The following is a 26,690-nucleotide window of genomic DNA, read 5'->3' as shown; positions in this document are numbered from 1 at the left end:
AGAATTTAGGAACCGAAATACTGAAACTAGAGTGTTATACACAAACGAAGAACATAATCACTTCACCATTGTTTTGTTCCTTCTTTGAAACTTGAAAGCATTCATATAATATACATATATATATGAACACTCTCTTTGCCAACATTCCCACTTGTCTAGTTCCAATTCTGATCATCAAACTAATGCAAATCGTGTGTTTTCTAGATTTGATGTCAAGTTGCATTAGATGCATTGTATAGAACTAAAGATGTGTTCTAGCTAGCTATTTCGGAAATCATCCAACCATATCCTTCTTATATATCCTCATATATTGCATAATGTGAAGTCTTAGCTAACACTTTTAGCTTCAAGACCAAAGCCAACTCTTCACAAACACACTGGTCACTTCACTGGCTTACTCTACTATCATTTTACTCTAATATGAGAATGACGACGCCACATACATTACATGTGATTTCATGGTTTCTTTACTTGACTCATTGGAATGGCCTGGTATGTCAAGAAATAATATTGGGTTGCGCTATTGGGTATATACATAATTTCCAATGGGCCGTACAATTTAGAATATTTTTAAAATTTACCAAACCAAAGAAAACCGGTTAACGAATTTTCCCCAAAATTGAGATAAATCACTAATAAAGAGAAACCGAAACCAATAAGCAGAGGGCAAAAGAAAGGAATATAGAAGGACGACGACGTTCTCATCCGTACCTTACTTAAAAGTTTTGTAAATAAACGGGAGACGTGTTGTGATATCGTATCATCACTCAACAAACTCATTTCTAATTCTTTTCTTTCTTTCTCTCCGTCAGAGAGTTTCGCCGATTTCGCAAAAACCCTATGGAGCTCCTCCGATCGAACTTGTCTAGGGTTCAGATCCCTGAACCTACCCATCGCATCTACAAGCATGAGTGTTGCATCTCCTTCGATACTCCGGTAAGCCTTCTCGATGACTCTCTCTCCCACTTCGTTTTCTTCTTCCATTTCCGGGTACTCCACTCGACTCTTCTTTTGTTTCTTGAGGTTTAATGATTTCGCGATGATGTTTTCTCAGAGATCCGAAGGAGGATTGTTCGTTGATATGAATAGTTTCCTTGCCTTTGGGAAGGATTACGTTTCTTGGAACTTTGAGAAGACTGGAAACCCTGTCTATCTGCATATCAAGCAGACGAAGAAGTCTATTCCCGAGGATCGGCCTCTTAAGAAACCTACTCTGCTCGCTATTGGTATATAATAATCATTATAATGCCGTATCTTTACTGTTTTTTTGTTTTTCTAGAACGGGCATTAGTGAAGACCCTTCTCTAGGAGATTGCTTTTGAACTGTTCGATATTGCAGGTGTTGATGGCGGCTTTGACAACAATGAGCCTGAGTACGAGGAATCTTATAGCATAGTCATACTTCCGGATTTTGTTTCACTTTCATTTCCTTCTGTTGAACTACCAGAGAAGGTGTTAGCAAAATGTTTATGATTTTTTTTTTTTATGTGTTCTCAAGGTGGGTTTATAGCAACACTGTGGCTTGTCTTTAGCTTTCTTTGTGGTATTTTGTTATTGCAGGTGAGGATTGCAGTCGATACTGTAGTGAATGCTGTTGGTGCTGAGCGGAAAGAGCAAGTTGCAGCTTGGACAGCTGAGAAAAAGCAAGTTAGTGAACATGCATTGACACTACAGCAAATCAAGAGTGGCATTGTCATTCCTCCCTCTGGTTGGAAATGCTCCAAGTGTGATAAGACAGAGAATCTCTGGCTTAATCTTACCGATGGTATGATTCTCTGTGGAAGAAAAAACTGGGATGGAACTGGTGGAAACAACCATGCAGTTGAGCACTACAAAGAGACAGCCTACCCTCTTGCTGTAAAGCTTGGAACGATCACAGCTGACTTAGAAGCAGCAGGTAAAGTTGTCTTGTTTCCTTTATCTAGTTTTAGTCCACTCTGTTGTGGATATCTTTATTTCCACTTCTGAGGAATGTAAAGACTTGTGATATTCGAGATTGGAATTGGCCTTTTTGAAAAGTTTCTTGCTACTCTTCAGCCGCATTACATAAATGTTCAAAAATACCGATCTCTTCCTCTTTTTTTTTTTTTGTCATCACCGATCTCTTCCCTTAAGCCAGCATGGGGCTGGAGGTTTTAGAGCGTTGATGTTGTAAATTTCCTATTCCATACCTATTTTAAAAAGATGTTGGATCCCTTATTCATAGAACCAAATTAGTCACTGAACTTCCTGTTTTAGAGCTTTTTTTTTGATACATAGAAATTATCATGTTCTTTGGATGGCTGTGTTGATATCTTCAGCACTCATGATTGCAAATATTTTGGCAGCTCAGATGTTTATTCCTATCCGGAGGATGACAGTGTTTTGGACCCGCTCCTGGCTGAGCATCTGGCCCATTTTGGAATTGACTTCTCGTCGATGCAGAAGGTTAGTAATGATGATTCATGGTTCTGACACTTTATTTTGTTGTTAGTCTGTGGTTATGAATTTCGTATAAAAGTGAAGAGTGCATTTTGGCTGACACTTTATTTTGTTGTTAGTCTGTGGTTATGAATTTCGTATACTGTATATTTCTTAGAGACTAAAGCTTAGGTATTCCCATAGTGCTATGGTTTGTGTAAATACACTTCCTGGGTCGCATTGGCAAGCGCTGATTGTACTAGAAATCTTATGTCTGGAATTCATTTCTTTCTTGAGTGCTATGGTTTCTAAGATACTCTTCCTGTCTTGCATTGGTCTAGTGCTGGCTGTAATAGAAAGCTTATGTCTTGTGTTCATTTCCTTCTCCAGTATCAGTTGCCACAGAACAACTGTACAGATGTAAAATATGCATGTGGGTAAATGTTTCTTTTCCAAGAGCAAGTAGACTCATATCATTGTTATCCTATAACTTGTATATGTTGCGTCATGAACGTCTAGAACATTTACTAAACTGCTATTGGGTGTCCTCAGTTTTCCATGTTGCATGTGTTTCGTAAGTTAAGAGATTTCCTTTCCCAAAGCATAGGTTTTATAGTTCACTTTCTTTTGTTTTCCAGTTTATACTGCTTGATCATCTTTTTTGCTAAAAGATATTCCATATTGATAAAACAGCTTTCATCTGAATAATATTAATTTCTTGGGATGTTTGCTACAATCTTCACAGACTGAAATGACAACTGCCGAAAGGGAACTTGATCAAAATACAAATTTTGATTGGAACCGTATACAAGAGAGTGGAAAAGAATTAGTACCAGTTTTTGGACCTGGATATACCGGACTTGTCAATCTTGGGAACAGGTACTCTTCATAATGGAAACATTGTAAGGGATTTCTTGTCCTTGTTGATGTCTTAAGTCCATTTCATTTCTTTTGCCAGTTGCTACTTGGCAGCTACGATGCAGGTTGTTTTCTCTACCCATTCATTTATTTCAAGGTACATGCCATTGCCCATATTTATTTTAACTTGTATAACTTAAATCAGAACAAACCTTTTGCTCTTTAGATCCACTGTAGTAACTTTTGGTCTGAGATTGTTGCAGATACTTTTCACATCAGAGCTTAAAGATGGCTTTTGAGATGGCTCCTGCTGATCCAACTTTGGACCTCAATATGCAATTGTGAGTTATTGTTTGAAAAAATGTTACCATATTTATGCTCTGGACTTTCTGAATCATGTGATTGAACTTTAACATTGTATGGATGAAACTTGAAAGGTATTAAGATTATATATGTGTGTACTCTGTATTTGCATGAACATGTTTTAGTTTCTGCCTTTTCTCTGTTTGGTTTAATATGATGTGCACTTCTAAACTTCCTAATCTGATTTCTATGAGGAACAGTTGCATTGCAAATTTCATATTTATTTTCTTCTCCTTTCACTGTTGGTTGCAGAACAAAGCTTGGACATGGTTTACTATCTGGGAAGTACTCTATTCCGGCAACAAAGGTATGACTAAATCAGGAATTATTTTTGCTTGCATTCATATGTATTATCTAAATCACCTCTTAGGGCCTTGATACATTGATTTTGCCATTCTTCTGATTGCAGATGGATGCTGCAACTGGAGATGCTGTAAGATTCTTATTCTATATGATTATTAAATTCCTCATTGATCTTCAATAGAAACCAATGATGGATCAAGAGCTTTATAGGCATTTCAATCTTTTTATACTAGTTTTTTTTTTTTTTTCCGGGTTTCTGTGGTTAGTTCCTCATCTTTAGTCATTTACTCATTTTATACCTTATAGGTTTTCCTTTTTGGTACGACTTCATCTAGCAACAAATGGTTGAAGTCCTTTGTTTTACTTTTGAATAAATTTATGTATGCTGATGGCCACAATTTTTTTTTATGCATACCCCTCTTGTGTTGGTTTCTGATGACTTACATATTGTTTCTTTCTTTAATCGATAATAGAGACAAGAAGGAATACCTCCTCGCATGTTCAAAAATGTAATTGCTGCAAGCCACGCAGAATTCTCTTCCATGAGACAGCAGGTGAAAGCCATGTCTTCTTATATGTTCAGAGTTTTTTTTTTTTAATTTTCTTACCTGTTTTTGAATGATACTCCTTTTAGGCATCTGTTAACGAAATTATTTATGTTTTCACACTAACTAGCACCATTCTGTCTCGTAGGACGCTCTTGAGTTTTTTCTCCATTTGGTAGGCAAATTTGAGCGTGTTAGCAATACGACACCAGATTTAGACCCCACGAGGAGCTTTAAGTTCGGAATAGAACAAAAGATTCTTTGTCCATCTGGAAAGGTTGCATATAGTAAGAGGGATGACTGTATTCTATCTTTGAACATTCCGCTGCATGAGGCAACTAATAAAGGTATATCCTGTTCGTCTGTCTCTGTTCCTCTTCCTTTATTGTTTGACGTGTTTCTTAATTTTATTGTCTTTGTTTTGCTTAATGTCTGCTGATCAAGATGAATTAGAAGCCTTTAACAAGCAGAAAGCAGGAAAAGGGTTGGAAGAAAATGATATGTGAGTTAATTGACGCAACTTTAATATGTTTCATAGTTTCGCTGCTTATCTAAGATATTTATTTTCAGCAGGTCAAGTGATGAAATAGTACGCCCACGAGTTCCTTTAGAAGCTTGTTTAGCAAATTTTGCATCAGAGCAGATTGATGATTATTATAGCTCTGCTCTAAAGCAGATGACATCAGCTATCAAGTACGATATATATATTTTTGATGGGTGAATATTAGTGCAACCAAAACTAGAATGAAAGTAAGCTTTAATGGTGAACTTTTGGTTTCCATTTTATGCAGGACTACTGGGTTTACATCTTTCCCTGATTATTTGGTCTTGCACATGCGGAAGTTTGTTATGGAGGCAGGCTGGGTGCCAAAGAAACTTGGTCTCTTTCTGATATACTGATCCTTATAATGCTCCTCTGCTGGCCTGGCCCTGTATATAAATACTTATTATATATTTTTCTTGATTTGTGGAGGCAGATGTGTACATTGATGTTCCGGATGTAATTGATATCAGCCACATGCGTAGCAAAGGACTCCAACCTGGGGAGGAACTGTTGCCAGATGACGGTATGTTGTTATATATTACAATAATTGTGTTTCATAATTAACATAAATAATGATCGACTTAAATTATCGATTGTTTAGAACTCAGTGCTACTTTTTCTAATGTCATGACTAGTAGCCATTGAACCTATCTTGGAATAACTCAGTTTACTAATCATTTAAACGTACAAGCATACCTTAAACGGTTTCTTTATTATGACAGTTACTTTCTAGGAAGGAATTCTGTGTATTGTTGCATGTTGTGCACCACTTTAACTGCTGAGGTTTTTTATTCACACAGGAGTTTTCCTTCTCTTAGACATTCACTAGCTACTTATTCGGGTTTTTTTTTTGGTAATTTGATTATAGTTTTTTTTTAACTTTTTTTTTGCATGTCATAGTTGTTTTAGTGTCTTGGTACTCTGGTTTCTTTATTTCCTTGTCCAATCTATCCATTCATTTATCATATTGTTAGATAAACGACAGTTGTTAATTTGTTATTCTCCCTATAATTCTGTTGGTTGTTGGATTTTCTGCATTCAGTTCGTGAAGAAGTGAGGGAATCAGCGCAGCCTGTGGCAAATGAGGAGATAGTTGCACAACTTGTCTCAATGGGATTTAACCAGCTTCATTGCCAGAAAGCTGCCATAAATACTTCCAATGCTGGGGTTGAAGAGGCAATGAACTGGTTACTCTCTCACTTGAATGATTCAGGTAATGGATAGTTCCTCAAATCTTGTAGTTGAGGCCCAACTTTTCTCATAAAACTAAATTACGTTTTGAGACCAGTTTCTAATATGATGAGGCATTTTGTTTCATAGACATTGATGCACCGATCTCAAATCAGACATCTGACGTTGACCAATCAAGTGTTGATACCTTACTCTCCTTTGGTTTTGCTGAAGATGTTGCTCGGAAGGCACTAAAAGCCTCGGTATAACACTTTTGAGCAAATTAGTTGCATTTTTGCAAGGCTCTTTTTCCTTTATTCTTATCACTGAAGTCGTTTATTGGTTTTGTTTAATCAGGGAGGAGATATTGAGAAAGCAACAGATTGGATATTCAACAACCCTAATGCATCTGTTTCAGACATGGATGTGTCCTCAAGCAATTCAGGACAGACTCCGGCTCAAAGTGGATTACCAGATGGAGGAGGGAGTTAGTTTTTCAAACCCTCTTTTTGAGTCTTTCTTTTCACATTTTGCAAAACAAATCTTAGTTAGTGTGTGATTTTTATTTTGTACACGTAAACAGTATGAGAAGTTTTCTTACTAACTCTAAGATTGATCTTAATTAAACGCAGAATACAAGCTGTTTGGAATAGTGAGTCACATGGGAACATCAGTTCACTGTGGGCATTACGTGGCTCACATATTGAAAGAAGGTCGTTGGGTTATTTTCAATGACAGCAAAGTTGGTATCTCGACTGATCCTCCTAAAGACATGGGTTATCTCTACTTCTTCCAGCGGCTCGACGGTTAAGGAGCCCAGTCGCAAAGACAACAAACTAATCCTTTCTTCTTCTTTTTTAATAGCAACTTTTTAAGGTCGATAGGGTTTCTTTTTTTATGATGTGGATTGAGGTGTCCCATCCCATGGGTGATGATGACTTGGTTCTGTTCCAAAATTTCTTACTTGTGGATTAGTAAATTTAGTTCACTATTATTGATCTGTGGAAATTTGAAGACCCGTTTAAAAGCCAAAAATATAACCAAATTCTCTTTCTTCTTTTTGAGCAAGCTTGGCTCCCAGAATTAGACCCAAAAAAAAGTACAGTATTCGCTTGGTGCTTTTGATTGATCTTGAGCTGGAAAACTTTACGTCAAGTTTGATTGAATCAAGAAGAGACGAGAGTCGTGTTATTTGTTGTTCTTTTTCCCGGTTAAATGTGTAACCGACCGAAACGAGGAATCATAATAACCGATACATACCGGAGAAATAATGCGTCTTTGATTAAAACTAATAAGTTTACAAATGAATGGGACAGTAAAGTATTTAACGCCGAGAGAGAGAGAGAGACGGCGGTGGTGGTCTCCCCAAATTATAAGATCAACAAAGTTGGGTGATTTGTCACTCTAATCACAAGAGCGAAATACACGAATTGTTTCTTGTCTCAGAACACGTGTTCTTCATATTTGTTCATACTATTCTCGATTCCCACACCCCCAAAAGAAAAAAAAAACATTAATAAGAAATTAAAACTCCCAATATCATAAGGTCATGAAATTGTTTCCATTTTTGGGAGTTTTAATTGCGTTCCACCGGAATCCCTTACCGTTATCGCCTACTTGTCAGGTCAGTCAGCGATGATCTTTTCTTCTTTTAACTGTTTTTGATTTTTTAAGCGTTACAATGTTTTACGGATTGATCATAGAAACATTGAATTTTGATGTGAATTGTGGTGATACGGTGTTTGATATCTCTCTCTTATGATGCGTTAGAATAGAATATAAATGGGTCTAAAAATACTTTTGTTGTTTCATTATAAGAAATTGAAAGACTCACTTATGAATTTTCCTTTTTGAAGGGTAAGCTGGATGAAAGAGCCCTCGCTACTAGTTTCGTGGATCATTTTGGCTCTCTCTCTCTCCAAGTTTATGAGTTTCGGAGTTGTTAGATTCAGCAGCGCTTTTATTTTTCTGTCACAGGTTGGTTTCCAAGCAACTCTTTTTGCTTATTACATTTGCCTCTTTATTTCTCTCTTTTGCATTTGTTGTTCTTGTCTATGCTTCTATCATTTGTGATTGAACAAGCAGATCGATGTAGGTTTATCTTCGAAATCAAACATTTTGCTAAGTTTGGTAAAATGACAATGAACTTTAAAGAGTCTTTATTGTGCAGCAAAAAAAAGTACTGAATGGTTTCCAAGAGTTCTCCTATACCTTTTGAAAAAAGTTCATATATTTCTCTGAGGAAGTAGCTATATTTCTCTTCGGTGGTTCTTAGTAGTAATGAGTTTAGACAATGGAACCTATGTGCCCGAGATATATGTTAGATTTTCTTCTTTGAAGTCGTTGTATAAGAATTTTCTTGTGCTCAAGGACTGCTTCTATGTGTCTAAGATAATATGATTACCCATGGGTGTGGAGTGAAGTTTGCAGCGCCATATGAGATCAAACAGACTCTTTTTTTTTTCCCTTAGATATCCCAAAAAATCATCCCTTCTGACTTAAAAGAAAATAGTATTCAGGCTGAAAATTTTCATCAGGTGTGAATATATTATGATTAGCCATCTTATCTAGGAAAAATTAGTTTCCTATGCTTCCATTCATTTGAGCTTGTTCGCCATGTTTGCACTTGAGATATGCATTTTGCTTGTCATTGCTCCACTACATAGAATCTGCATTTTCTGACATGTGCATTTTAAGGAATCACAGAATCAGGAAGCTCAATTTCTTTCGAAAAGTTGGCTTTTTTTTTTTTGTCTTTTCTTTGTACTATAATATTTTCACCTGTGTAGGTACATATGTATGTAAGTTTCCAGAAATTCATGCTCAAAATTGTGGGTGGTATATGAATATGAATGCTCACACCAATGCAATTCAAGCTCTTTGCAGAGAGGGTTCAAGGGTTCATTTTTTATTTTAAGTCAGTGCATGTATTAGTTAGTACTTTGCTAGTAACCTATTTCCAGTAAATCGTAACTGTGAACTGACGATATGTACAGTATACGAGAGTATCCTTTTTTGGCTGTGCTTTTGCTGGCATGCCGGCTAGTCAAATATTATACAAAGTTATATAGCAAGTTAATTATGGTATGACATTATTGTACGTTGACAATATATGACAAATGTTTTTATTAAGTTATTTGTGGTATGCTACTAAATTTTACCATGCTGGTAGATTTTTATTCATGATTTATAACTAAATTTTATATATAATTGAAGATCTCCATCTCGATCCCTAGCAATCACTCGTGAAGATCTTCGGAGAAAAAGCATATGAAAGCCGGGAAAAGGTCTCGTTGATATCGCCCTCTTTCCTTCAATTGTGTGATAATCCTTGTTTTTTATATCAGATCTGAAATTGCAATCTGAGTTCTACATTCATAAATTTTCTATCAATTTCCTGATTTGTTGCCTCTTGGTTAGGATCACTGTCCCAATTTTGTGTCGGTATATAGCACGATTGCGAAACAAATCCTTGATTTCATGTCGGTGCATAATGTTTTCCTTACTCATCTGTCCTCGTAGCTATTGCTTTGATTATTCCGATTCTTGGTACTTTAGATTTTGTATCCTTGGCGATTTGTTCTCAGGTTCAATTCAGTGTTGATCGCATATATCTATTTAGAATCAAACATGCAGATGAAAGTACTCGTTTACATTGAGGATAACTCTGATGCATTTTCATTTCATGTTCAAACCCTGTTGCTTGGTTCTGATGGGTGCAGCTGTCGTTGTGGTCTTCATCTAATTTGTGTATGAATAGTTAGCAGTTGTGTGCTTGTTACAATCGCTTAAAACACACATTTATGCTGGTTGAATATCTGTGTTTTTGTTGATGCAGAGCCTTAGCAACATAAAGCAAACAGAAAATGGTTGAAAGTTGTGCTCAGCGTATCAAACGGATGAGAACAGAGAAACAGCCTCTCAAGCTATCTAGAGCAGAGAAAACAGAGACATGGAACATTGCAGATGAAGAGGATATTTTTATGGAAATCATGTCCCGTGTCGATGTCAAATCTATCTTGTCTTCTAAGGCAGTTAGTAAGAAATGGCAGAGATCAATTAGTAATAAATATTTTCATAAGTTTCTGTTAGAGAAATGGGGGAAGAATCCGTCATTCATAGCATGTCCTATTATGGAGGCAGCAATGAAGTTGTATTTGATGGATGCAAAGAGTGTTGAACGTTGCCTCCTCCACACTATTGATCCATCTCAAAGAAGCCAGAAGAACTTCATGTACATGATCTCATCCTTTAACGGACTCATCTGCTGCTTGAATTTGATTTCTGTCGAAGACAACGTAGAAAGGAAGTTATGTGATCTGCAGATATGGATATGCAACCCTTGTACGAGGGAGACTCTCCTTCTTCCCCAAGGGAGACCATCGTGTAACTTTGAGCCAAGTGTCGGAGTGGCTTATGGCTCCGAGATCGGTGAGTATAGAGTTTTCCGTATATTCTGCGTTGGAAAGAAAATTCCTGAAGAAAGGTTAGATGTTGAGGGATATTATGTTCGAGAAGGTGAATTCATTCCAAAATACCGTTATGCTTTAGCATATGAATGTGAGGTGTATTCATCCAGCAGTGGTTATTGGAAAAATATTGGCCCTGTGCCTTGTTTTCCAATGCGTGCGGTAGTAAGGCCATTCAGAACTGGTCATATCTTTGTTGGAGGTAAAATATATTGGCTGGCTTCTTTAGCTGAGCCAGGTGAGATCCTCTCAGTGGATTGGGAAGGGAGATTCAATGTTATAAACTTGCCCTATGAAGATGGTAAAGAGGGAGAAGAAAATATCACAGATGGTACTTTTCTGGTAAATTTTCAAGGATCTCTCGCATTACTTGTTATACATACAGGCTACATGGATGTATGGGTTTGGAAAGGTAGTTGGGAACTTGTATTGTGGGATAAGATTCTAATCGAAGATGACGAACTGGTTGTAACCGTAACTTCATTCAAGAACAACATCATATGCGTGACAGGGACACACTGGCATATATATGATGTGAAGACAAGAAAGTGGAAGAAGAGAATCCCTCTTAATGGATTTGTGAATCCTGCCGTGTTTCCATTCACCAAAAGCATTCTTCCATGTAAGTTGTGTTTACATGAATGCTAGTATGTTTCTTCCTTTGTTTGCTTTCTAATATGCTTTGATCTGTTGTTTGTGGAATCAGGTGATGGTGGTGTGAACCTGTTGAATTGAAGAAGGAAACAGCAAGAGTATCGATCTTCAATGATGGTAGGCAGGGAATGTTGAATTGAAGACGTTATATGTTTCTCTCAGTACTGCAACTTGAATATTGGTTTGGGAATTATGACTTTCTGGTTTGTGTTGGGTTTTATCTTCCTTTTGAACTTGGTTTATGATGTTTCTGTTTTCAAGACTTTTCGTAATAAGCTGTGTCTGTGAACAGAGTGTTTTTTAAACTATATATTGTGATAAACATAATTATTATTCTTCTGCTTTGATTCTCTCTTCTTGTAGCTATTTAGAGTTCTGCTTTAGTGAGCTTCTTCTTCTTCTTCTTCTTCTTCTTCTTTTGGAAACGTTGGCAGCTTCATAGCTTAGGCAATAATCACGCTTAACATCATGTAGCTTATAAAAATAAAAATGGTCTTGTGTTTGAGTATTCATTTTAGACATTCAAATAAAAATGGTCTTGTGATTGAGTATTGTCGATATACCAATATGAACTAGTTTAATATCAGAGACTCAAAATTAAAGAGAATCGAGCAGAGTTGGTTGTTGATCTCTCATCCTCTCGACCTGTGCGACCAAATGAAGCAAGCAGAACAAAACGGTGCCGTGTCTTACTTTAGTTGCATCCAAACTCTGGCCCATCTTCAAGTCACTCATAAGGCTGAAATTAAATTAGGCCCATTTACAACAGATGAGAAGCAATGTTGTTTTATCCCGGTTTAATTTTGTAAGAATCGTACCGAAACTTAATAATCCCCTTGTTAATTTTTTATTTATTTTTGTTAATAATAGTAATAAAATATTTAATACACAAAGATGCATATTTTAGTCTTAGTTTAACAACGAATTACATATATGAAATCTAATTATTCTCAAAACAAACACGTGTTCTTCAAATCCAATTTCATCACACACTTTTCTCGATTCCCCAAACAAAAAAAAAGATGGTGGAAATGAGAGAGTGATGAAATGGTTATCTAAATAGTTGCCTTCCATTGTAATCTCTAGCCGTTATCTTCTTCCTTCTACTTCTGAGTTCTGAGGTAACTGAACCATTCTTTTCTTTTGATTTCGGGAATCCCATGTTTGAAGCGCTACTAGGTTTTAGTGATTTCTGGTAATACGGTGTTTGATCTTAGTGATTTTCATGGATCATTGTGGTTTTTTCTCTGCATGTTTCTGAGTCTCAGAGTTGGTAGAAGAAATCAGCAAGCTTTTTGGTTTTTTTTTATTCTCCTCCTTTTGCTTTTGACATTTTTGTAGTCTTCTATGCTGTGCTTTCATTGAGATTGAACAAGTAGATGATTAATATATGAGTAATATTCGAAATCAAACGTTTTGCTAAGTTCGGTAGATGTTTTCCAAGAGTTGTGCTATATTATACCTCTTGAAAGAAGTTCCTTTTAGCTTAATTTATCTTTGATGGTTTTTTAGGAGTTGTGAGTTTGGACAATGGAACCGATGTGCCCGTGATGGTAGTGTTTTTTTTTTCTTTGAAGTCGTTGTATAAGAACTGTCTTGTGCTCAAGGAATGCTTCTTTATGTCTAAGATACAATGGTTATCATCTGTATGAGGTCAAAGAGACTTTTTCCCTTTAGATAAACCCCAAAACCATCCCTTTCGACTTAAAATAAATGGTATTTGGGTTGATAGTTTTCATCATGTGTGAATAGACTATATGATTAGCCATCGAATCTTGGAGCAATTAGTTTCCTATGCTTCCATTTATTTCAGCTTGTTCGCCATGTTTGCACTTTTGATGCGCATTTTGCTACTCATTGTTCCACTGCATAGAACTCTGCATTTTCTGTCATGTGCATTTTGGGTAATGGCACAATCAAGAAGCTTATTTTCTCTCGGAAAGTTGCCTTTGTTTGTCTCTTCTCTGTTCATTAATATGTCACCTGTCTGGTTACATGTGTGTGTAAGTTTCTAGAAATTCATGCTCAAAATTTTGGGTTTATATGATTATGAATGCTCACATCACATCAATGCACTTTAATTTCTTTGCAGAGAGGGTTCAAGGATTCAGTTTTATACTTTTAAGTCACTGCATGTATTAGTTAGTACTGTTCGGTTAACTGTTTCCCAATCATTACTTTGAACTGTTGATATGTACTCTATACGAGAGTATCCTTTTTTGGGCTGTGCTTTTGCTGGCATGCCGGCTAGTCAAATTCAAGTTAACTATGGTATGACATTATTGTACGTTCACAACGTGTTCTCAGGTTCATTTCAGCGTTGATATATATTTATTTACAATGAAACATGCAGAAGGAAGTACTCTTTTAGATAAAAGATAATTTTGATGCATTTCCTTTCATTTTCAAATCCTTTTTCTTGGTTCTGATGGGTGCCTCTTAGCTTTCTTTTTGGTCCTTCCACGGTACTAATGTGTTTGTGTATTAGTAGTTGGCACTTGTATGCTCCTTTAGGTTGTAGCTTCTTACAGTCACATGAATACCCATTCATGTTGCAGAAATATATGTGCTTGAATCCCTTTTTATGTGTTAATCGTTGTTTTTGTTGATGCAGGGCATTAACAACAGAGCAAACAGAAAATGATCAAAACTCGTTCTCAGCGGATCAAGCGGATGAATGTCGTAGATGCAATTGACGTGCGGTCTCAGGTTTCTGTCAAGTCTACCCGGTATTGTAAGAAACTTAGTAAGTACCTTGCAGAGCTGCAGTTAGCTGAATCAAAGAAGAATCCATCATTCATATTATGTCCTACTATGGGGCCAGCAATGAAGCTGTATTTGATGGATGCAAGGAGTTTTAGACGTTCCCTCCTCAACACTATCGATCCATCTCAGAAAAGCCATGAGGAGTCAATGTACATGGTATCATCCTATAATGGACTCATCTGTTGTGTGAATGAAATATGTGACGAAGACGTACAAAACAAGTTTTGTGATCTGCAGATATGGATATGCAACCCTTGTACGAGGGAAACTCTCCTTCTTCCCCAAGGGAGACCCTCATTTGGGTTTGTGCCAAGTGTAGGAGTGGCTTATGGCTCCGACATCAGTGACTATAGGATTTTCCGTATATTCTGCATAAGGAAGAAAATTCCTATAGAAAAGGTAACTGTAAAGGGATACTATTATCAAGAAGGTGAAGTCGTTTACACTTTAGCATATGAATGTGAGGTGTATTCGTCCAGCAATGGTTCTTGGAAAAATATTGGCCCTGTGCCTTGTTTTCCTATGCGTTCGGCTGTTAGGCCATTCAGAAGTGGTCATATCTTTGTTGGAGGTAAAATATATTGGCTGGCTTCTTTAGATGAGCCAGGTGAGATCCTCTCAGTGGATTTGGAAGGGAAATTTGAGGTTATAAACTTGCCTGAGTATCCAGATGGTATACATGGTGAAGAAACGATCACGGATGCTACCTATCTGATGAATTTGCAAGGATCTCTCTCATTGTTTGTTCTACATCCAAGCTACATGGATATATGGGTTTGGAAACACGATGGTGAGAAATATAGTTGGGACCCTTTATTGACGGAGAAAACTCCAATCAAAGATGAAGAACTGGTTATAACTGTAAGTTCATTAAAGAACAAGATCATATGTCTGACTGATACACAATGGCGTGTATATGATATGGGGACAAAGAAGTGGAAGAAGATAAGGAGTCCTAGTACTGGATTTAGGAATCCTGCTGTTTTCCCATTCACCGAAAGCATTCGTCCATGTAAGTTGTGTTTATATGAATGATACTATGTTTCTTCCTTTGTTTGCTCCTTTTTAATCCGCTTTGAACTGTTTTCTGCTGAATCAGGTAATGGTGGTGTAGGACAGTAGAAGGAACATGAAGAGGAACGTTGTTCTCTGATGCAGAGATTGTTGAATTGGAAGGCTAAGTATTGCTAGGAGACAGGAGCTGTCGTATTGGTAGGATTTTATAACTTTTCTGTTTGTTTCAGTCAGTTTGTCTCTCTTTTCTCTTTTTCTTTAAACTTGGTTTATACAGTTTCTGATTTCGAGCTTCACTAATAGTACTATTAAGCCGTAGGTGTTTTGTCTCTGAACAAAGTTTAATGCTATGGTATGGTTCACCTTTTGTTGTTATTGTGCTGATTTTGAGTTCTCCTTTCGGAAAATGTAGTAAAATACTCAATAGGATCATTGCTTGCCTTTCTTGGAAACTTTTCTAGTAATCAAATGACTACTTTCACAGTAATCAAAACAAAATATTTGATAAAGACTACCACGTCTTTTTAAAAATATGTAAATCTAGTATTCTGTGAAGAAAGTATATAGTAAGTAGATTTCATGACCCAAACAAAATGATATATAATAGACTACTAGCAAAAACAAAGTCAGACTAAAATACAGTATATAATATGCGTTTGGTTTAATATTTGAACTTGTAATTTAAGTTCCTGTCGCAGTGACAAGAAGAGTGGTAACAATTAATCAAGCAACAACCTATTGACTTGTTGTCGATAGGTTTTATAATAAGTACATCAAAGGTTTTTATGTTTTCAAGTTTGTGATAGACAAAGTAAATCAATTTATTCGTTATGGGAAATAAAAGTTGAGAGTAGTAAAAACCCATTTAACGAATGGCAACTAAGACTAGCAAATTCATCAAACCACAAATAGGAAAAGAGGTTGTTAATAATGGAAAAGAAGAATCAGATTTCTTCAATTTAGTCCCTTTCTTGTGATCATCTTGGACAGCATCAGCAATATCATCAGCACCAATATCAATCCCATCAGTCAGATTCTGCTTTGTCAAAATAGATTTCTTCATTTTAATCCCTTTCTTTTGAGCTATAACTCCATCACCGTTCACTTCGACATCAGCACCACGGTTAAACCCAAAGCTCGTCGTTTTCCAAAGCAAAATCCTGAAGCTCACTCGAGTCTTCAGTTCCAACCTGAAAACCGCCGACCCATTAGGCCAAACCGCTCGTAGAACCGTCTGATTGTTCAAAGGCAACACTTGACCCCACTTCTTGGCCTTCTTCTTGTGTCCTTGGTAGAACTTAGGCACTGTGTAGTTACCAACAAAGACCAGAGCAGAGGAATTGGTCTTGGTCGTGTTTGTAGTGTAGAAGTTAAGGTGGACATCGTCGTAGTAGATTCCTTGGACTTTGTTTGGATTGTCACAACGAACCATGAAGTTGAGAGTGGTATTGTCCTGTGACCTCAGGGTTTTGTTGAGGGCGGGAACGTAAAAGTTTTGGATTGAGCATTTGGGTCTGCCGGAACGGAGACAGAGCCATAAGAAGAGACAAGAGAGACCAGCTGTGAAAATGAACTTCAAGAAGCAGCTACAACATTTTCTTCCAAGTTCTTCGTCTGGATCCATTTTTTTCTTTTTGTTTTCAAGATTTCATCTGGAAGATGTTATTATACAGATTCTTGTTGGAACTCAAATCTTGACAAAGTAATGGGCACACAATAGACTATAGTATAGCGAGAAAGACTAACTATTCGTAATGCAAAAGTCTTACTAAAATATATATATTTAGCAGTTAAGCACACTTGTTTATTCTACAATATGCGACTTGAACTTGTAATATATATACCATAAATTTATTGCCGTCTCCCGTAGTGACAAGAAGAGGTAAGAAGATATAAGTTATAACAACCAACACCCAAAATATTGTATTATCCAAATATATATTCACTTTTCATCTATGAAGCATGTCAATTTTTTGGTCGATCAATTTTGTTTAAAAATTTACATAAATGGTTTATGGTTTCAATTTTCTTTCGAATGTTGGCAGTTTCAGGAGTTAGTCATATATACGTACTTTTTTACATAATATACTAGATGATGACCCGCACGTACGTGCGGGTGTATTTTCAAAGCATAGTTTGCTGGTTTAGTTTTCTTAAATAATGTAATGTGATTTGGCTTGTTAATTTTTTTTTTTATTTCATTTATTTGTAGGATTAATGACTGCATTAGTTAAGTGGAGTAGTAGAATAGAAAATGTTTAATTGGAAAACGAAAGTTTATAATGAGAAAGTCTTGAAGATGGTATTGAAAGAAATGTAACCGAAGTGGAGGTCTTGAAATTTATACTTAGTTTATCACATTTCAGACAGGTAAAATAATACCATCCAAAGTCCATGTCTATCTTGAAGATAGTTCCCATAATTTTAAACTTCCCCTCCTACAAATGTAAACAGTATATGTTAGTTTTTTAAATACCATAGAAAATTGTAGCACGAAATAAAAAAGGAATCAAGTTGTATTGATTGGATCACCTCTGTAGCTTCTAGTAATTCAGAAACAGTCTTTCTTCCCACACGATTGTAAAAATCCACCTTCTGATCTCTTTTATGCTGAACATGCTTTTGCTGGATAAAGCTAAGAGATAGTGTATCTTTTGGCAAGCTATGATCACAAGAAGATAGTTCAAACATAAAAAAGACAGTAGTAAAGTTCGTAATACGTACTATGAGTAGATTGTATAAATGCAAAAGACTTATAAAGCTTGAAAGTATAAACACGATCGGATCATACAGTCAAACGCATACGTACTATCTTACAAATGTATGCTTTGTACTACGATGTGTGTGCATTGATTTTAAATAGCATCTATACTATTATTTGGATCGTAGCATTTTATATCCTATATATTCTATAGTCTGTCTACACATATACGTCTGCAGTTGACTCTGCAAACTGTTTTAATTATTGCTACTCTAAAAAAAAAATTGTAAAGAGTACGTTCTAACCAAACATCTCAAATCTTAGCATATACCAATAGCTCAACGCTTTAACAATTATTCTACTATTGTAAGTAATAGCTTACTTGGAAACAAAGTCGACAATCTCAGGAATGTCAGGATTAATCAAAAGCAAATGCATGTCATAAGCATTCGAGATCGATCTTTGACCTAATAAACAAAAAAATACAAACGTTTGTGTGGGAATTGTTTAGCTAATTGCTGAAAATATTTTTTTTGAGTGATAAATTGTGTTTGTCGCTAATAATCTTTTGGAGAAGCGTACACCATCGAAGACCTCATCTCTTATTTATATTAATTCTAATGGAACCTATAATATTCTTGGAATTTATTATTTTCATATATTTAGTTGTTATAGTTTGATAAGTAATTGATTTTCGAAATTGTTAGTTATGATTTTCTGGTTTAGGAAACAAATATTGATCGTGATTTAAGTAGATGATTTACGGATTAGGAAATGAACATTATTAGTGATTAGATTTATTTTATTGATTTACCAAATATGATTCATTGAAATCGGTTTCTTATAAGCATATTTGTTGTGTAATGTGTATTTCGAAAACGATTAATTGCTTGCTTTAATTTAGGAATGTTAGTTAATTATTGATTAATATAATTTATTAACTATATTAAACATTAGTAGATGAATCCAAACTAATGAATAAATTGTTTGCTATATTTTAGGAATGTATTTTAAAGTGTGATTATTATATTTGATCTTCTCCAAGATATTAGTCGATGGTGTAGCATTAAATTTTATGAGTAATGAATAAATTGTTTGCTATATTTTAGGAATGTATTTTAAAGTGTGATTATATTATTTGATCTTCTCCAAGATATTAGTCGATGATGTAGTAATAAATTTTATGAGTTTAATTTGTTTCTATAATTGTTTCTATAATTAAAGGATTCGGTTATGATGATTTCGAATTAAATTTGATGAGTAAGTTTAATTTGTTTCTATAATTGTTTCTATAATTAAGGGGTTCAGTTATGTAGTTTTCTTATAATCACATTGGTTTTGTTTTATTTTTTTTATTGTATAAACTATGATTGACTTATACAAAATGCTTCCCTTTTAATAGTATAGACTAGATGATGACTCGCACGTACGTGCGGGTGTATTTTCAAAACATAGTTTGCTGGTTTAGTTTTCTTAAATAATGTAATGTGATTTAGCTTTTTATAATTTTTTTTATTTCATTTAGTTGAAGGATTAATGATTGCATTTGTTAACTGGAGTAGTATAATAGAAATTGTTGAATCGGAAAACCAAAGTTTATAATGACATAGTCTTGAAGATGGTATTGAAAGAAATGTAAACGAAGTCATACTTGTAGGAAATGAAAAGAAAAAATGGAGAATTATAATTTAAAGGTTCTTAAACACTTCTTTGAAGACCACATTGGTTGTCATTACTTTCCATTTTTTTGATTGAAAAAATGTGTTTATCGCTAATAATCTTTTGGGAGGATTATACACCATCGATGAATTCTTCTCTTATTTATATTAATACAAATGGAACATAGAATATTCTGGGTATTTTTTATTTTCATATATTTAGTTGTTAATGTTTGATATAGTTTTGAATTTCGAAAATGTTAGGTATGATTTTTGGGTTTAGGAAACAAAATTAATCGTGATTTGATGAATCAAAATTAATGAATAAATTGTTTGCTATATATTAGGAATGCATTTTTATGAGTGATTATATTATTTAATCATCTCTAGCAAAAATTTTGTTGATGATGACTTATTAATTTTTATGAGTTTAATTTATTTATATAATTGTTTCTATAAAGTAAGGGATTTGAAGTAATGAACAAATTGTTTGCTATATTTTAGCATAACACTAAAATTTCCATCGATGCTGGTTCATTTAATTTTATGAGTTTATTTTTTTATATAATTGTTTCTATAATTTACGATTCGAAGTAATTCATAAACTGTTTAAATTTAGCTATTAATGTTTATTATAGTTTTGAATTTCGAAATTGGTAGGTATGATTTTTTGGTTTAGTAAACAAAATTAATCGTGATTTGATGAATCTAAACTAATGAATAAAATATTTGCTATATATTAGGAATTTATTTTAAAGAGTGATTATATTATTTAATCACATTTTAAAATTTTCGTTTTTAATCTATTAATTAAATTTTATGAGTTTAATTTATTTATATAATTGTTTCTATAATTAAGAGATTTGAAGTAATGAACAAATTGTTTGCTATATTTTAGCATAACACTAAAATTTTCATCGATGCTGGTTCATTTAATTTTATGAGTTTATTTATTTTATATAATTGTTTTTATAATTTAGGGATTCGAAGTAATGAATAAATTGTTTAAATGTAGTTATTAATGTTTATTATATTTTTGAATTTCGAAATTGTTAGGTATAATTTTTTTGGTTTAGGAAACAAAATTAATCGTGATTTGATGAATCTAAACTAATGAATAAATTGTTTGATATATATTAGGAATGTATTTTTAAGAGTGATTATATTATTTGTTAAACCCAAAATTTCGTGGATGAACGTTCATTTAATTTTATGAGTTTTCTAAAATTGTTTCTATCTAAAATTGTTTGCTATAATTTAGCTAAATTTGTTTTTATTATTTTGCTTATGTAGTTTTTTTTAGAAATAGATTGGTTTTGTTTTACTTTTTTTGATTGTATAAAGTATGATTGACTTATACAAAATGCTTCTCTTTTAATAGTATAGATGATCCATGTATCCATATACTGAACTATCCAAATTACATTAGAAAACATTATGTAAATACATCAAATTATATGTTATGAAAAATAGATATTTTAAATGATACAAAACAAATTATATAATATCATTGATAAAATTATGATGTAGTAAATATTGACAGATGTAGAAAATAACACATTGCTCATTGAAATATAGATAGGAAAATGATGTAGTAAAGTACTAGTAAATAATAGGGTCATTGCCTTGCCTTTCTGACAACTTTTATAGTAATCAAATCATAACTTTCCCAAAATTCGAAACAAAATACATTTGAAAAAGACTCCCAAGTCTTTTAAAAATATAAAATCTGGGTTTTGTGAAAAAAATATTTTTACTATATAGTAGTTTTCATGACCGAAAACAAAAAATGATATTTAACAGACTAACCCTGACTATTCGCAAAGCAAAAGTCATAATAATAAAACATATACTATAGACAGATCACACTTTGTTATTCATATATATGTGTTTGGTTTAATATCGGACTTGAAAGTTTTAATTTTATTGTCGTACTGACTAGAAGAGGTAAGATAACAACAACCCCCAAAAATATTGTATTGTCCTGTAACATTTAAAATTGGATAATGGAATTTCAAATAGAATTGGTTGATAGGAATTAGGAACTACTGTTACATAGTTGCAAACAAGAAGAAAATGGAATAAATGATTCATTGGTCGAATTAACAAGAAGATAATGGAACTAGCACAGACAACAGCAACAACAAAAAAACTCATGAACAAATTTATCAAAAAGACAATTTGAATATCAAAACAAAAAATATTCAAGACCAATCAAATCAACGAATGGCGAAGAAGAGTAGCAAATTCATCAAAACACAAATAGGGAAAGAGATTCTTGATAATGGAAAAGAAGAATCATTTTTCCTCATCTTAATCCCTTTCTTATTAGGTTTGACTCCATCACCGTTGACTTCAACATTAGCACCAACATCAATCCCATACCTCTTAGTTTTCCAGAACACAATCTTGAATCTCACCTGAGTCTTCAGATCCAACCTGAAAACCGCCGATCCATTAGGAAAAACCGCTCGTAAAACCGTCTGGTTGTTCAACGGCGAAACCTGACCCCACTTCTTGGCCTTCTTCTTGTGTCCCTGGTAGAACCTAGGCACTGTGTAGTTGCCAACGAAGAGGGGAGGAGCAGAGGAGTTGGTGTTGGTCGTGTTGGCGGTGGATAAGGTGAGGCGGACATCGTCGTAGTAGACTCCTTGGTCTCTGTTCGGATTGTCGCAACGAACCATGAAGTTGAGAGTGGTATTGACCCGTGAATTCAGGGTTTTGTTGAGGGCAGGGACGTAAAAGTTTTGGATTGAGCATTTGGGTTTGTCGGCACGGAGACTGAGCCATAAGAAGAGAGAGGTGAGTCCTGCTGTGAAGATGAAGCTCAAGCAGCAGCCACAACAGCTTCTTCCACGTTCTCTGTCTTGATCCATTTTTGTTGTTTACTTTCAAGATTTCGTTATTTCTTTTTGTTTTTTTGTTTTTTGTTTTGTTGTCTGAAAGAAAGACGAAGAAGAAGATCTAGTTATATAGATTCTTTGGTTTGTGTGATTGGATGATATTTCAAGTTGACTCAAAAGAGACGACCCAGTATGACACACACGTACACGCGTTTAGCCTAAAAGAGAAGCCAAATAAAACTAAAGACGATAATTATTTAATATTGGATTGTATAAAAGGACCAAAACTAGAGATAATAACTGGAGGGAAACAGATATAACAGAATTTTTAAGAAAAAGAAAAGCACTACTGAAATTTAACCTTAAAAGACCAAGAAAGTGTAAGAAATTCTAATTTTGTTTTTGAATGAAAAAAGAAAAGATGTAACAAATATGGTGAGAGACTCATAAGAGTAGCTAGCTAGTGTTCTTTGTTTTTTGTTGTTGTTGTGGTTGTCAGTGGCGTGGCCTAGTGGACAAATTTGTAGTCTCATCATATTACTTGACCATATTGTATATAGAGATGATTGTATTTATTAACATCGTTGCATTTGGTGGGGAAAATAAAAACGAACATGCATTCTGACTTTAAGTGGCCTGGCCCAAAACCCTTTTGACTGACCTATACTTGTATGTCTTGGAGCCGGGTTGAATTGGATAGGAGGCTCTCATGCCTTAAACCTAGTTAGCAACACTAATTCAAACTCATATGTCAATACATAACTTTTTTTTTTCATATAATTTGACCTCTCACGTTCTTTTATTTTCCTACTCTCGTATATGCTACATTTTATTTTTATTTTATTTTATCTTATCACCCATATTAATTCTCGAGATATAAACATACAACTAATGGCAATGAGCAATCTACACTATATGTAAACATCGTTTGGTGAATCCTATGTAGAAATTTCTAGGTATATCAGATTAGTTGTTATGGAATATAAACTGAAACGAACATTTTCTTTTAAAATTTGCAAACTCAAAATTGATTAGACTAATCCAATACTAACCAATATTGGCTTTCTTCTTGAAAAAAATTGAAAAAAAACCAGAATTCTGAAATGAAACTGAACTAGAATGAGAATCCAAATTGTTCTGAATCCACCAAGTAAAATAATTGTTCGAAAACAATCGATGCGGTTTTTAGTTAAAAAAACAAATATGAAACTCTCTCTTCTCCTGTGTCCAAAATTAGTAAATGCCTTAACACACATTCTTGCATGTCTCTCCGCGTGACCACCAAATAAAACCAGAGGCCCATATTAAGACATCTTCTTTTCCAACCATCTCCGTTTCTTTGAATCAAATATTTGGAATTTTTGATCTTTATACAGGTTCTTTACACTAACCCCTCATCGTTGATCAATCTTCGTCTTTGTTAAAAGGCTTTGTTGATTCCTTTGTGTTTTTTTTTTCTTTCTCTCGCTGCCTTGCGGTTCAAGTAATCACAAGGCGGTGGGGAAGAAAGAAGTAAACAAATTTGAAAACGATGAGGGTTATTGGGATGAAGATACCTTGGGACATACGCTATTCGTTAAGTCTATTGATATTGTTATCATCAGTTCTTTTTCTTTGCAACGGCCAAGACTATGGAACTCCGGGAGAGGACGGAGCAGGAGGAGTCGAGCCTCCACCTGAGATGGCACATTGCAACGGTATTTTCATGAGCTACAACTTCGGCAGCCGGGAAAGAGAGTACCCGCACGTCAAGAACGTGACCGCGCAATCGTGGGCGTTTAAAGCGACTGCGATGATTGTAAACGCGGGTAGGGAAGAGCTCAAAGGTTGGCAAATGTTCATAGGGTTCCGTCACAAAGAGCTGATCGTTTCTGCCACCGGTGCATCTCCTATGGACGGCGATTATCCTCTGGACGCCAGCAATGGAACCACGTTCATTGGATCGCCAAACACGGATTTGAAAACCTCCATTGAAACCGCCGGTGATTTCACTCAGATATCTACCAATATCGAGATCACCGGAACTCTTTTCGGGGTTGCCAAAGGGGTCACGCCCATGCCAAGAACTATTAAGCTCACCAACGATGGTTGGGAATGCCCTGCGCCTAAAAGAAAAGGTTATACCACAATATACTCATTTTGTTTTAAACTTTCATTCATTTATGTTTATATCAAAATATTTATTTTTGCTAATCAATTTTTTTTTTTGGAAATTGTGAACGTAATGCAAAACATAAACAAAAGTTTCCGTTTGCATATATATATATATTATGTGAATCAAAATAATTAAATATTACTTGATTTCTAAAAACGGTGAGTTTTGTTATCTTGCGCAGGAGGTAGTATGAACGTATGTTGCAAGAGAAACCCTAAGTTCAAGAACAAGACTGGACCAAAGACAAAGTTTCCACCGAGAAGGTACGGTGATCTGAACATAGTCTATGATGTTCTGCAATCGTTCGACAGCAACTACTTAGCCCAAGTGACTATCGACAATGATAATCCACTCGGACGTTTAGACCGTTGGAACCTAACATTTGAATGGATGCGGGGAGAGTTTATAAACACTATGCGAGGAGCTTACACTCACAAGAAAGATCCATCTGAATGCCTTTACAGCAAAGCTGGACAGTATTACAAAGACTTGGATTTCTCTCAGGTCATGAATTGTCAGAAGAAGCCAGCCATTTCAGATTTGCCTCCTGAGAAGAAGGACGATAACGTAACGGGAAAGTTACCTTTCTGTTGCAAAAACGGAACTCTTTTACCACCTACTATGGATCCTTCGAAATCTCGATCGATGTTTCAATTGCAGGTATGTATTCTCGTTTGTTGAAATGCAGATGTTACGAATCACAGATATGTTAGTGCCTTCAAGTTTCTGTCTTCTCTCAATTTGTTAGGTTTTCAAGTTGCCTCCTGACCTAAACAGAACAGCTCTGTACCCACCTCAGCATTGGAAAATTGACGGTATTCTCAATCCGCAGTACAAATGCGGGGCACCGGTTCGGGTAGACCCGTCTCCATTCCCGGATCCTAGCGGTCTACAGATAACCTATGCGATCGCCAGCTGGCAAGTGGTCTGCAACATAACCAAACCCAAAGCCCAAGCCTCAAGATGTTGTGTATCTTTTTCTGCCTTTTACAACAGCTCTGCAATTCCTTGTAACACTTGCGCTTGCGGATGCAACGATATTGATACTGACACTTGTGATGCTCATCGTAACCCGCTCCTCCTTCCTCCAGATGCCCTCCTTGTTCCCTTCGATAACCGAACCCTAAAGGCTAGAGCATGGGCTAAACAAAACCACATGTCATTACCAAAGAAACTTCCTTGTCCGGATAACTGTGGAGTCAGTATTAACTGGCACGTTAGCACGGATTACAAAACTGGTTGGACCGCAAGGTTAACCGTCTTCAATTGGAGAAATTTTGCGTTCGAGGACTGGTTTGTGGCGATTGATATGGGGAAGGCAGGTCCAGGATATGAAAACGTCTACTCCTTTAATGGAACACGTGTTCCACCAAACAACCGAACCTTTCTCTTCCAAGGCTTGCGAGATATGAACTATCTTGTCGGTCAAGTCAACGGAACCAATCCATTAAGAGACCCTCCCGTGCCAGGAAAGCAACAATCTGTTATCTCCTTCTCCAAGAAGAACATCAAAGGACTGAATATTCCAGAAGGCGACGGTTTCCCGACTAGGCTTTTCTTCAACGGAGAAGAATGTGCGCTTCCAACACATTTCCCCAAGAAGAGTTCAGGACATAGACGCGGTATCAGCGTCTTGATGTCCCTTGTTTTTGCAACCGTCGCGGCCTTTGCACTAATGATGGATTAATTACTGAAGAGATAGCTAAACTTAGCATTCTTGATCAGTTTTTTGGTCTTCAAATTCTAAAGATTTGGTGTTTTGATGATATTGCTGAACAGAGAAGGATCAAAACGAGCAGCTGTGGAGATATATTTGTTATATGATTTGATCTAATATGGGAAAATATTGACAATGTTGTATTAATACTTTTGTTTGGTCTATAAAAGTATTAAAGTGTATGTTGTTCTGTGGTACTCCCAAAATCTCAGAATAGTGTTGGCCTTTTTTTTTGACATTAAGGGATCTTTTATTAGTCTTTTGATTTTGCAATCTTGTGAATTCTCTCTTCGTTCTTGAAGATCTCTATCGGAAAAATAATAATAAAATAACAATCAAAGATTCGGAAGCAAAGAACAAAAAGCTATTGACAGAAGAAGCAAGTCACAGGAGATTCCAAAACTGAAACACAGTTCTTGAAAATAGGCATTTATGCTTTGCTTCAAATTTGAAAAAGACAATAAAAAGCTTCTCTGCAACATTTCCTCAAAAGTTTTATCACCTTTATATAAACCCATTTGCCTTTCATC

General features: G+C 35.3%; 6 protein-coding genes across 7 annotated transcripts; 4 read left to right on the top strand and 2 right to left on the bottom strand.

Annotated features, from left to right (window-relative positions):
- Positions 1-726: 726 nt before the first annotated feature.
- Positions 727-7,239, top strand: LOC17893310 (ubiquitin carboxyl-terminal hydrolase 14). 2 transcript variants are annotated; one of them, XM_023786057.1, is made up of 20 exons: positions 727-936; positions 1,055-1,226; positions 1,340-1,452; positions 1,561-1,897; positions 2,333-2,427; positions 3,146-3,279; positions 3,359-3,415; positions 3,522-3,599; positions 3,874-3,928; positions 4,031-4,054; positions 4,398-4,478; positions 4,618-4,816; positions 4,914-4,971; positions 5,043-5,162; positions 5,261-5,349; positions 5,447-5,536; positions 6,056-6,226; positions 6,334-6,446; positions 6,541-6,670; positions 6,816-7,239. In XM_023786057.1, exons 1-20 carry the CDS (start codon positions 841-843, stop codon positions 6,992-6,994), a joined length of 2,391 nt encoding a protein of 796 aa, XP_023641825.1. In that variant the 5' UTR covers positions 727-840; the 3' UTR covers positions 6,995-7,239. The 2 variants fall into 2 exon arrangements, with proteins under 2 accessions (XP_023641825.1, XP_006299632.1); XM_006299570.2 differs by having other exon boundaries at positions 5,040-5,162.
- An 800-nt stretch (positions 7,240-8,039) lies between these two features.
- LOC17892170 (F-box protein At5g07610) lies at positions 8,040-11,657 on the top strand. The gene is made up of 4 exons (XM_023786698.1): positions 8,040-8,160; positions 9,400-9,470; positions 10,022-11,274; positions 11,359-11,657. The coding sequence occupies exons 3-4, from the start codon at positions 10,050-10,052 to the stop codon at positions 11,385-11,387; spliced, it is 1,254 nt and encodes a 417-aa protein (XP_023642466.1). The 5' UTR covers positions 8,040-8,160; positions 9,400-9,470; positions 10,022-10,049; the 3' UTR covers positions 11,388-11,657.
- A 655-nt stretch (positions 11,658-12,312) lies between these two features.
- Positions 12,313-15,468, top strand: LOC17892782 (F-box protein At5g07610). The gene is made up of 3 exons (XM_006297815.2): positions 12,313-12,427; positions 13,921-15,084; positions 15,172-15,468. The coding sequence occupies exons 2-3, from the start codon at positions 13,947-13,949 to the stop codon at positions 15,192-15,194; spliced, it is 1,161 nt and encodes a 386-aa protein (XP_006297877.1). The 5' UTR covers positions 12,313-12,427; positions 13,921-13,946; the 3' UTR covers positions 15,195-15,468.
- Positions 15,469-15,951: 483 nt separating this feature from the next.
- Positions 15,952-16,788, bottom strand: LOC17891968 (protein NDR1). Its single transcript, XM_006299522.2, has one exon. The coding sequence runs from the start codon at positions 16,708-16,710 to the stop codon at positions 15,952-15,954; it is 759 nt and encodes a 252-aa protein (XP_006299584.1). The 5' UTR covers positions 16,711-16,788.
- Positions 16,789-21,432: 4,644 nt separating this feature from the next.
- On the bottom strand, positions 21,433-22,369 carry LOC17892952 (protein NDR1). Its single transcript, XM_006298459.2, has one exon. The coding sequence runs from the start codon at positions 22,319-22,321 to the stop codon at positions 21,665-21,667; it is 657 nt and encodes a 218-aa protein (XP_006298521.1). The 5' UTR covers positions 22,322-22,369; the 3' UTR covers positions 21,433-21,664.
- Positions 22,370-23,667: 1,298 nt separating this feature from the next.
- On the top strand, positions 23,668-26,583 carry LOC17893379 (COBRA-like protein 10). Its single transcript, XM_006299248.2, has 3 exons — positions 23,668-24,405; positions 24,625-25,103; positions 25,192-26,583. Exons 1-3 carry the CDS (start codon positions 23,820-23,822, stop codon positions 26,128-26,130), a joined length of 2,004 nt encoding a protein of 667 aa, XP_006299310.1. The 5' UTR covers positions 23,668-23,819; the 3' UTR covers positions 26,131-26,583.
- Positions 26,584-26,690: the final 107 nt, after the last annotated feature.

The sequence above is a fragment of the Capsella rubella genome, unplaced genomic scaffold (assembly GCF_000375325.1).
Source record: "Capsella rubella cultivar Monte Gargano unplaced genomic scaffold, Caprub1_0 scaffold_3, whole genome shotgun sequence".
NCBI lineage: Eukaryota > Viridiplantae > Streptophyta > Magnoliopsida > Brassicales > Brassicaceae > Capsella > Capsella rubella.
The sequence above is the reverse complement of the archived record's forward strand: the minus strand, read 5'-3'. Positions and strand labels throughout refer to the sequence as shown.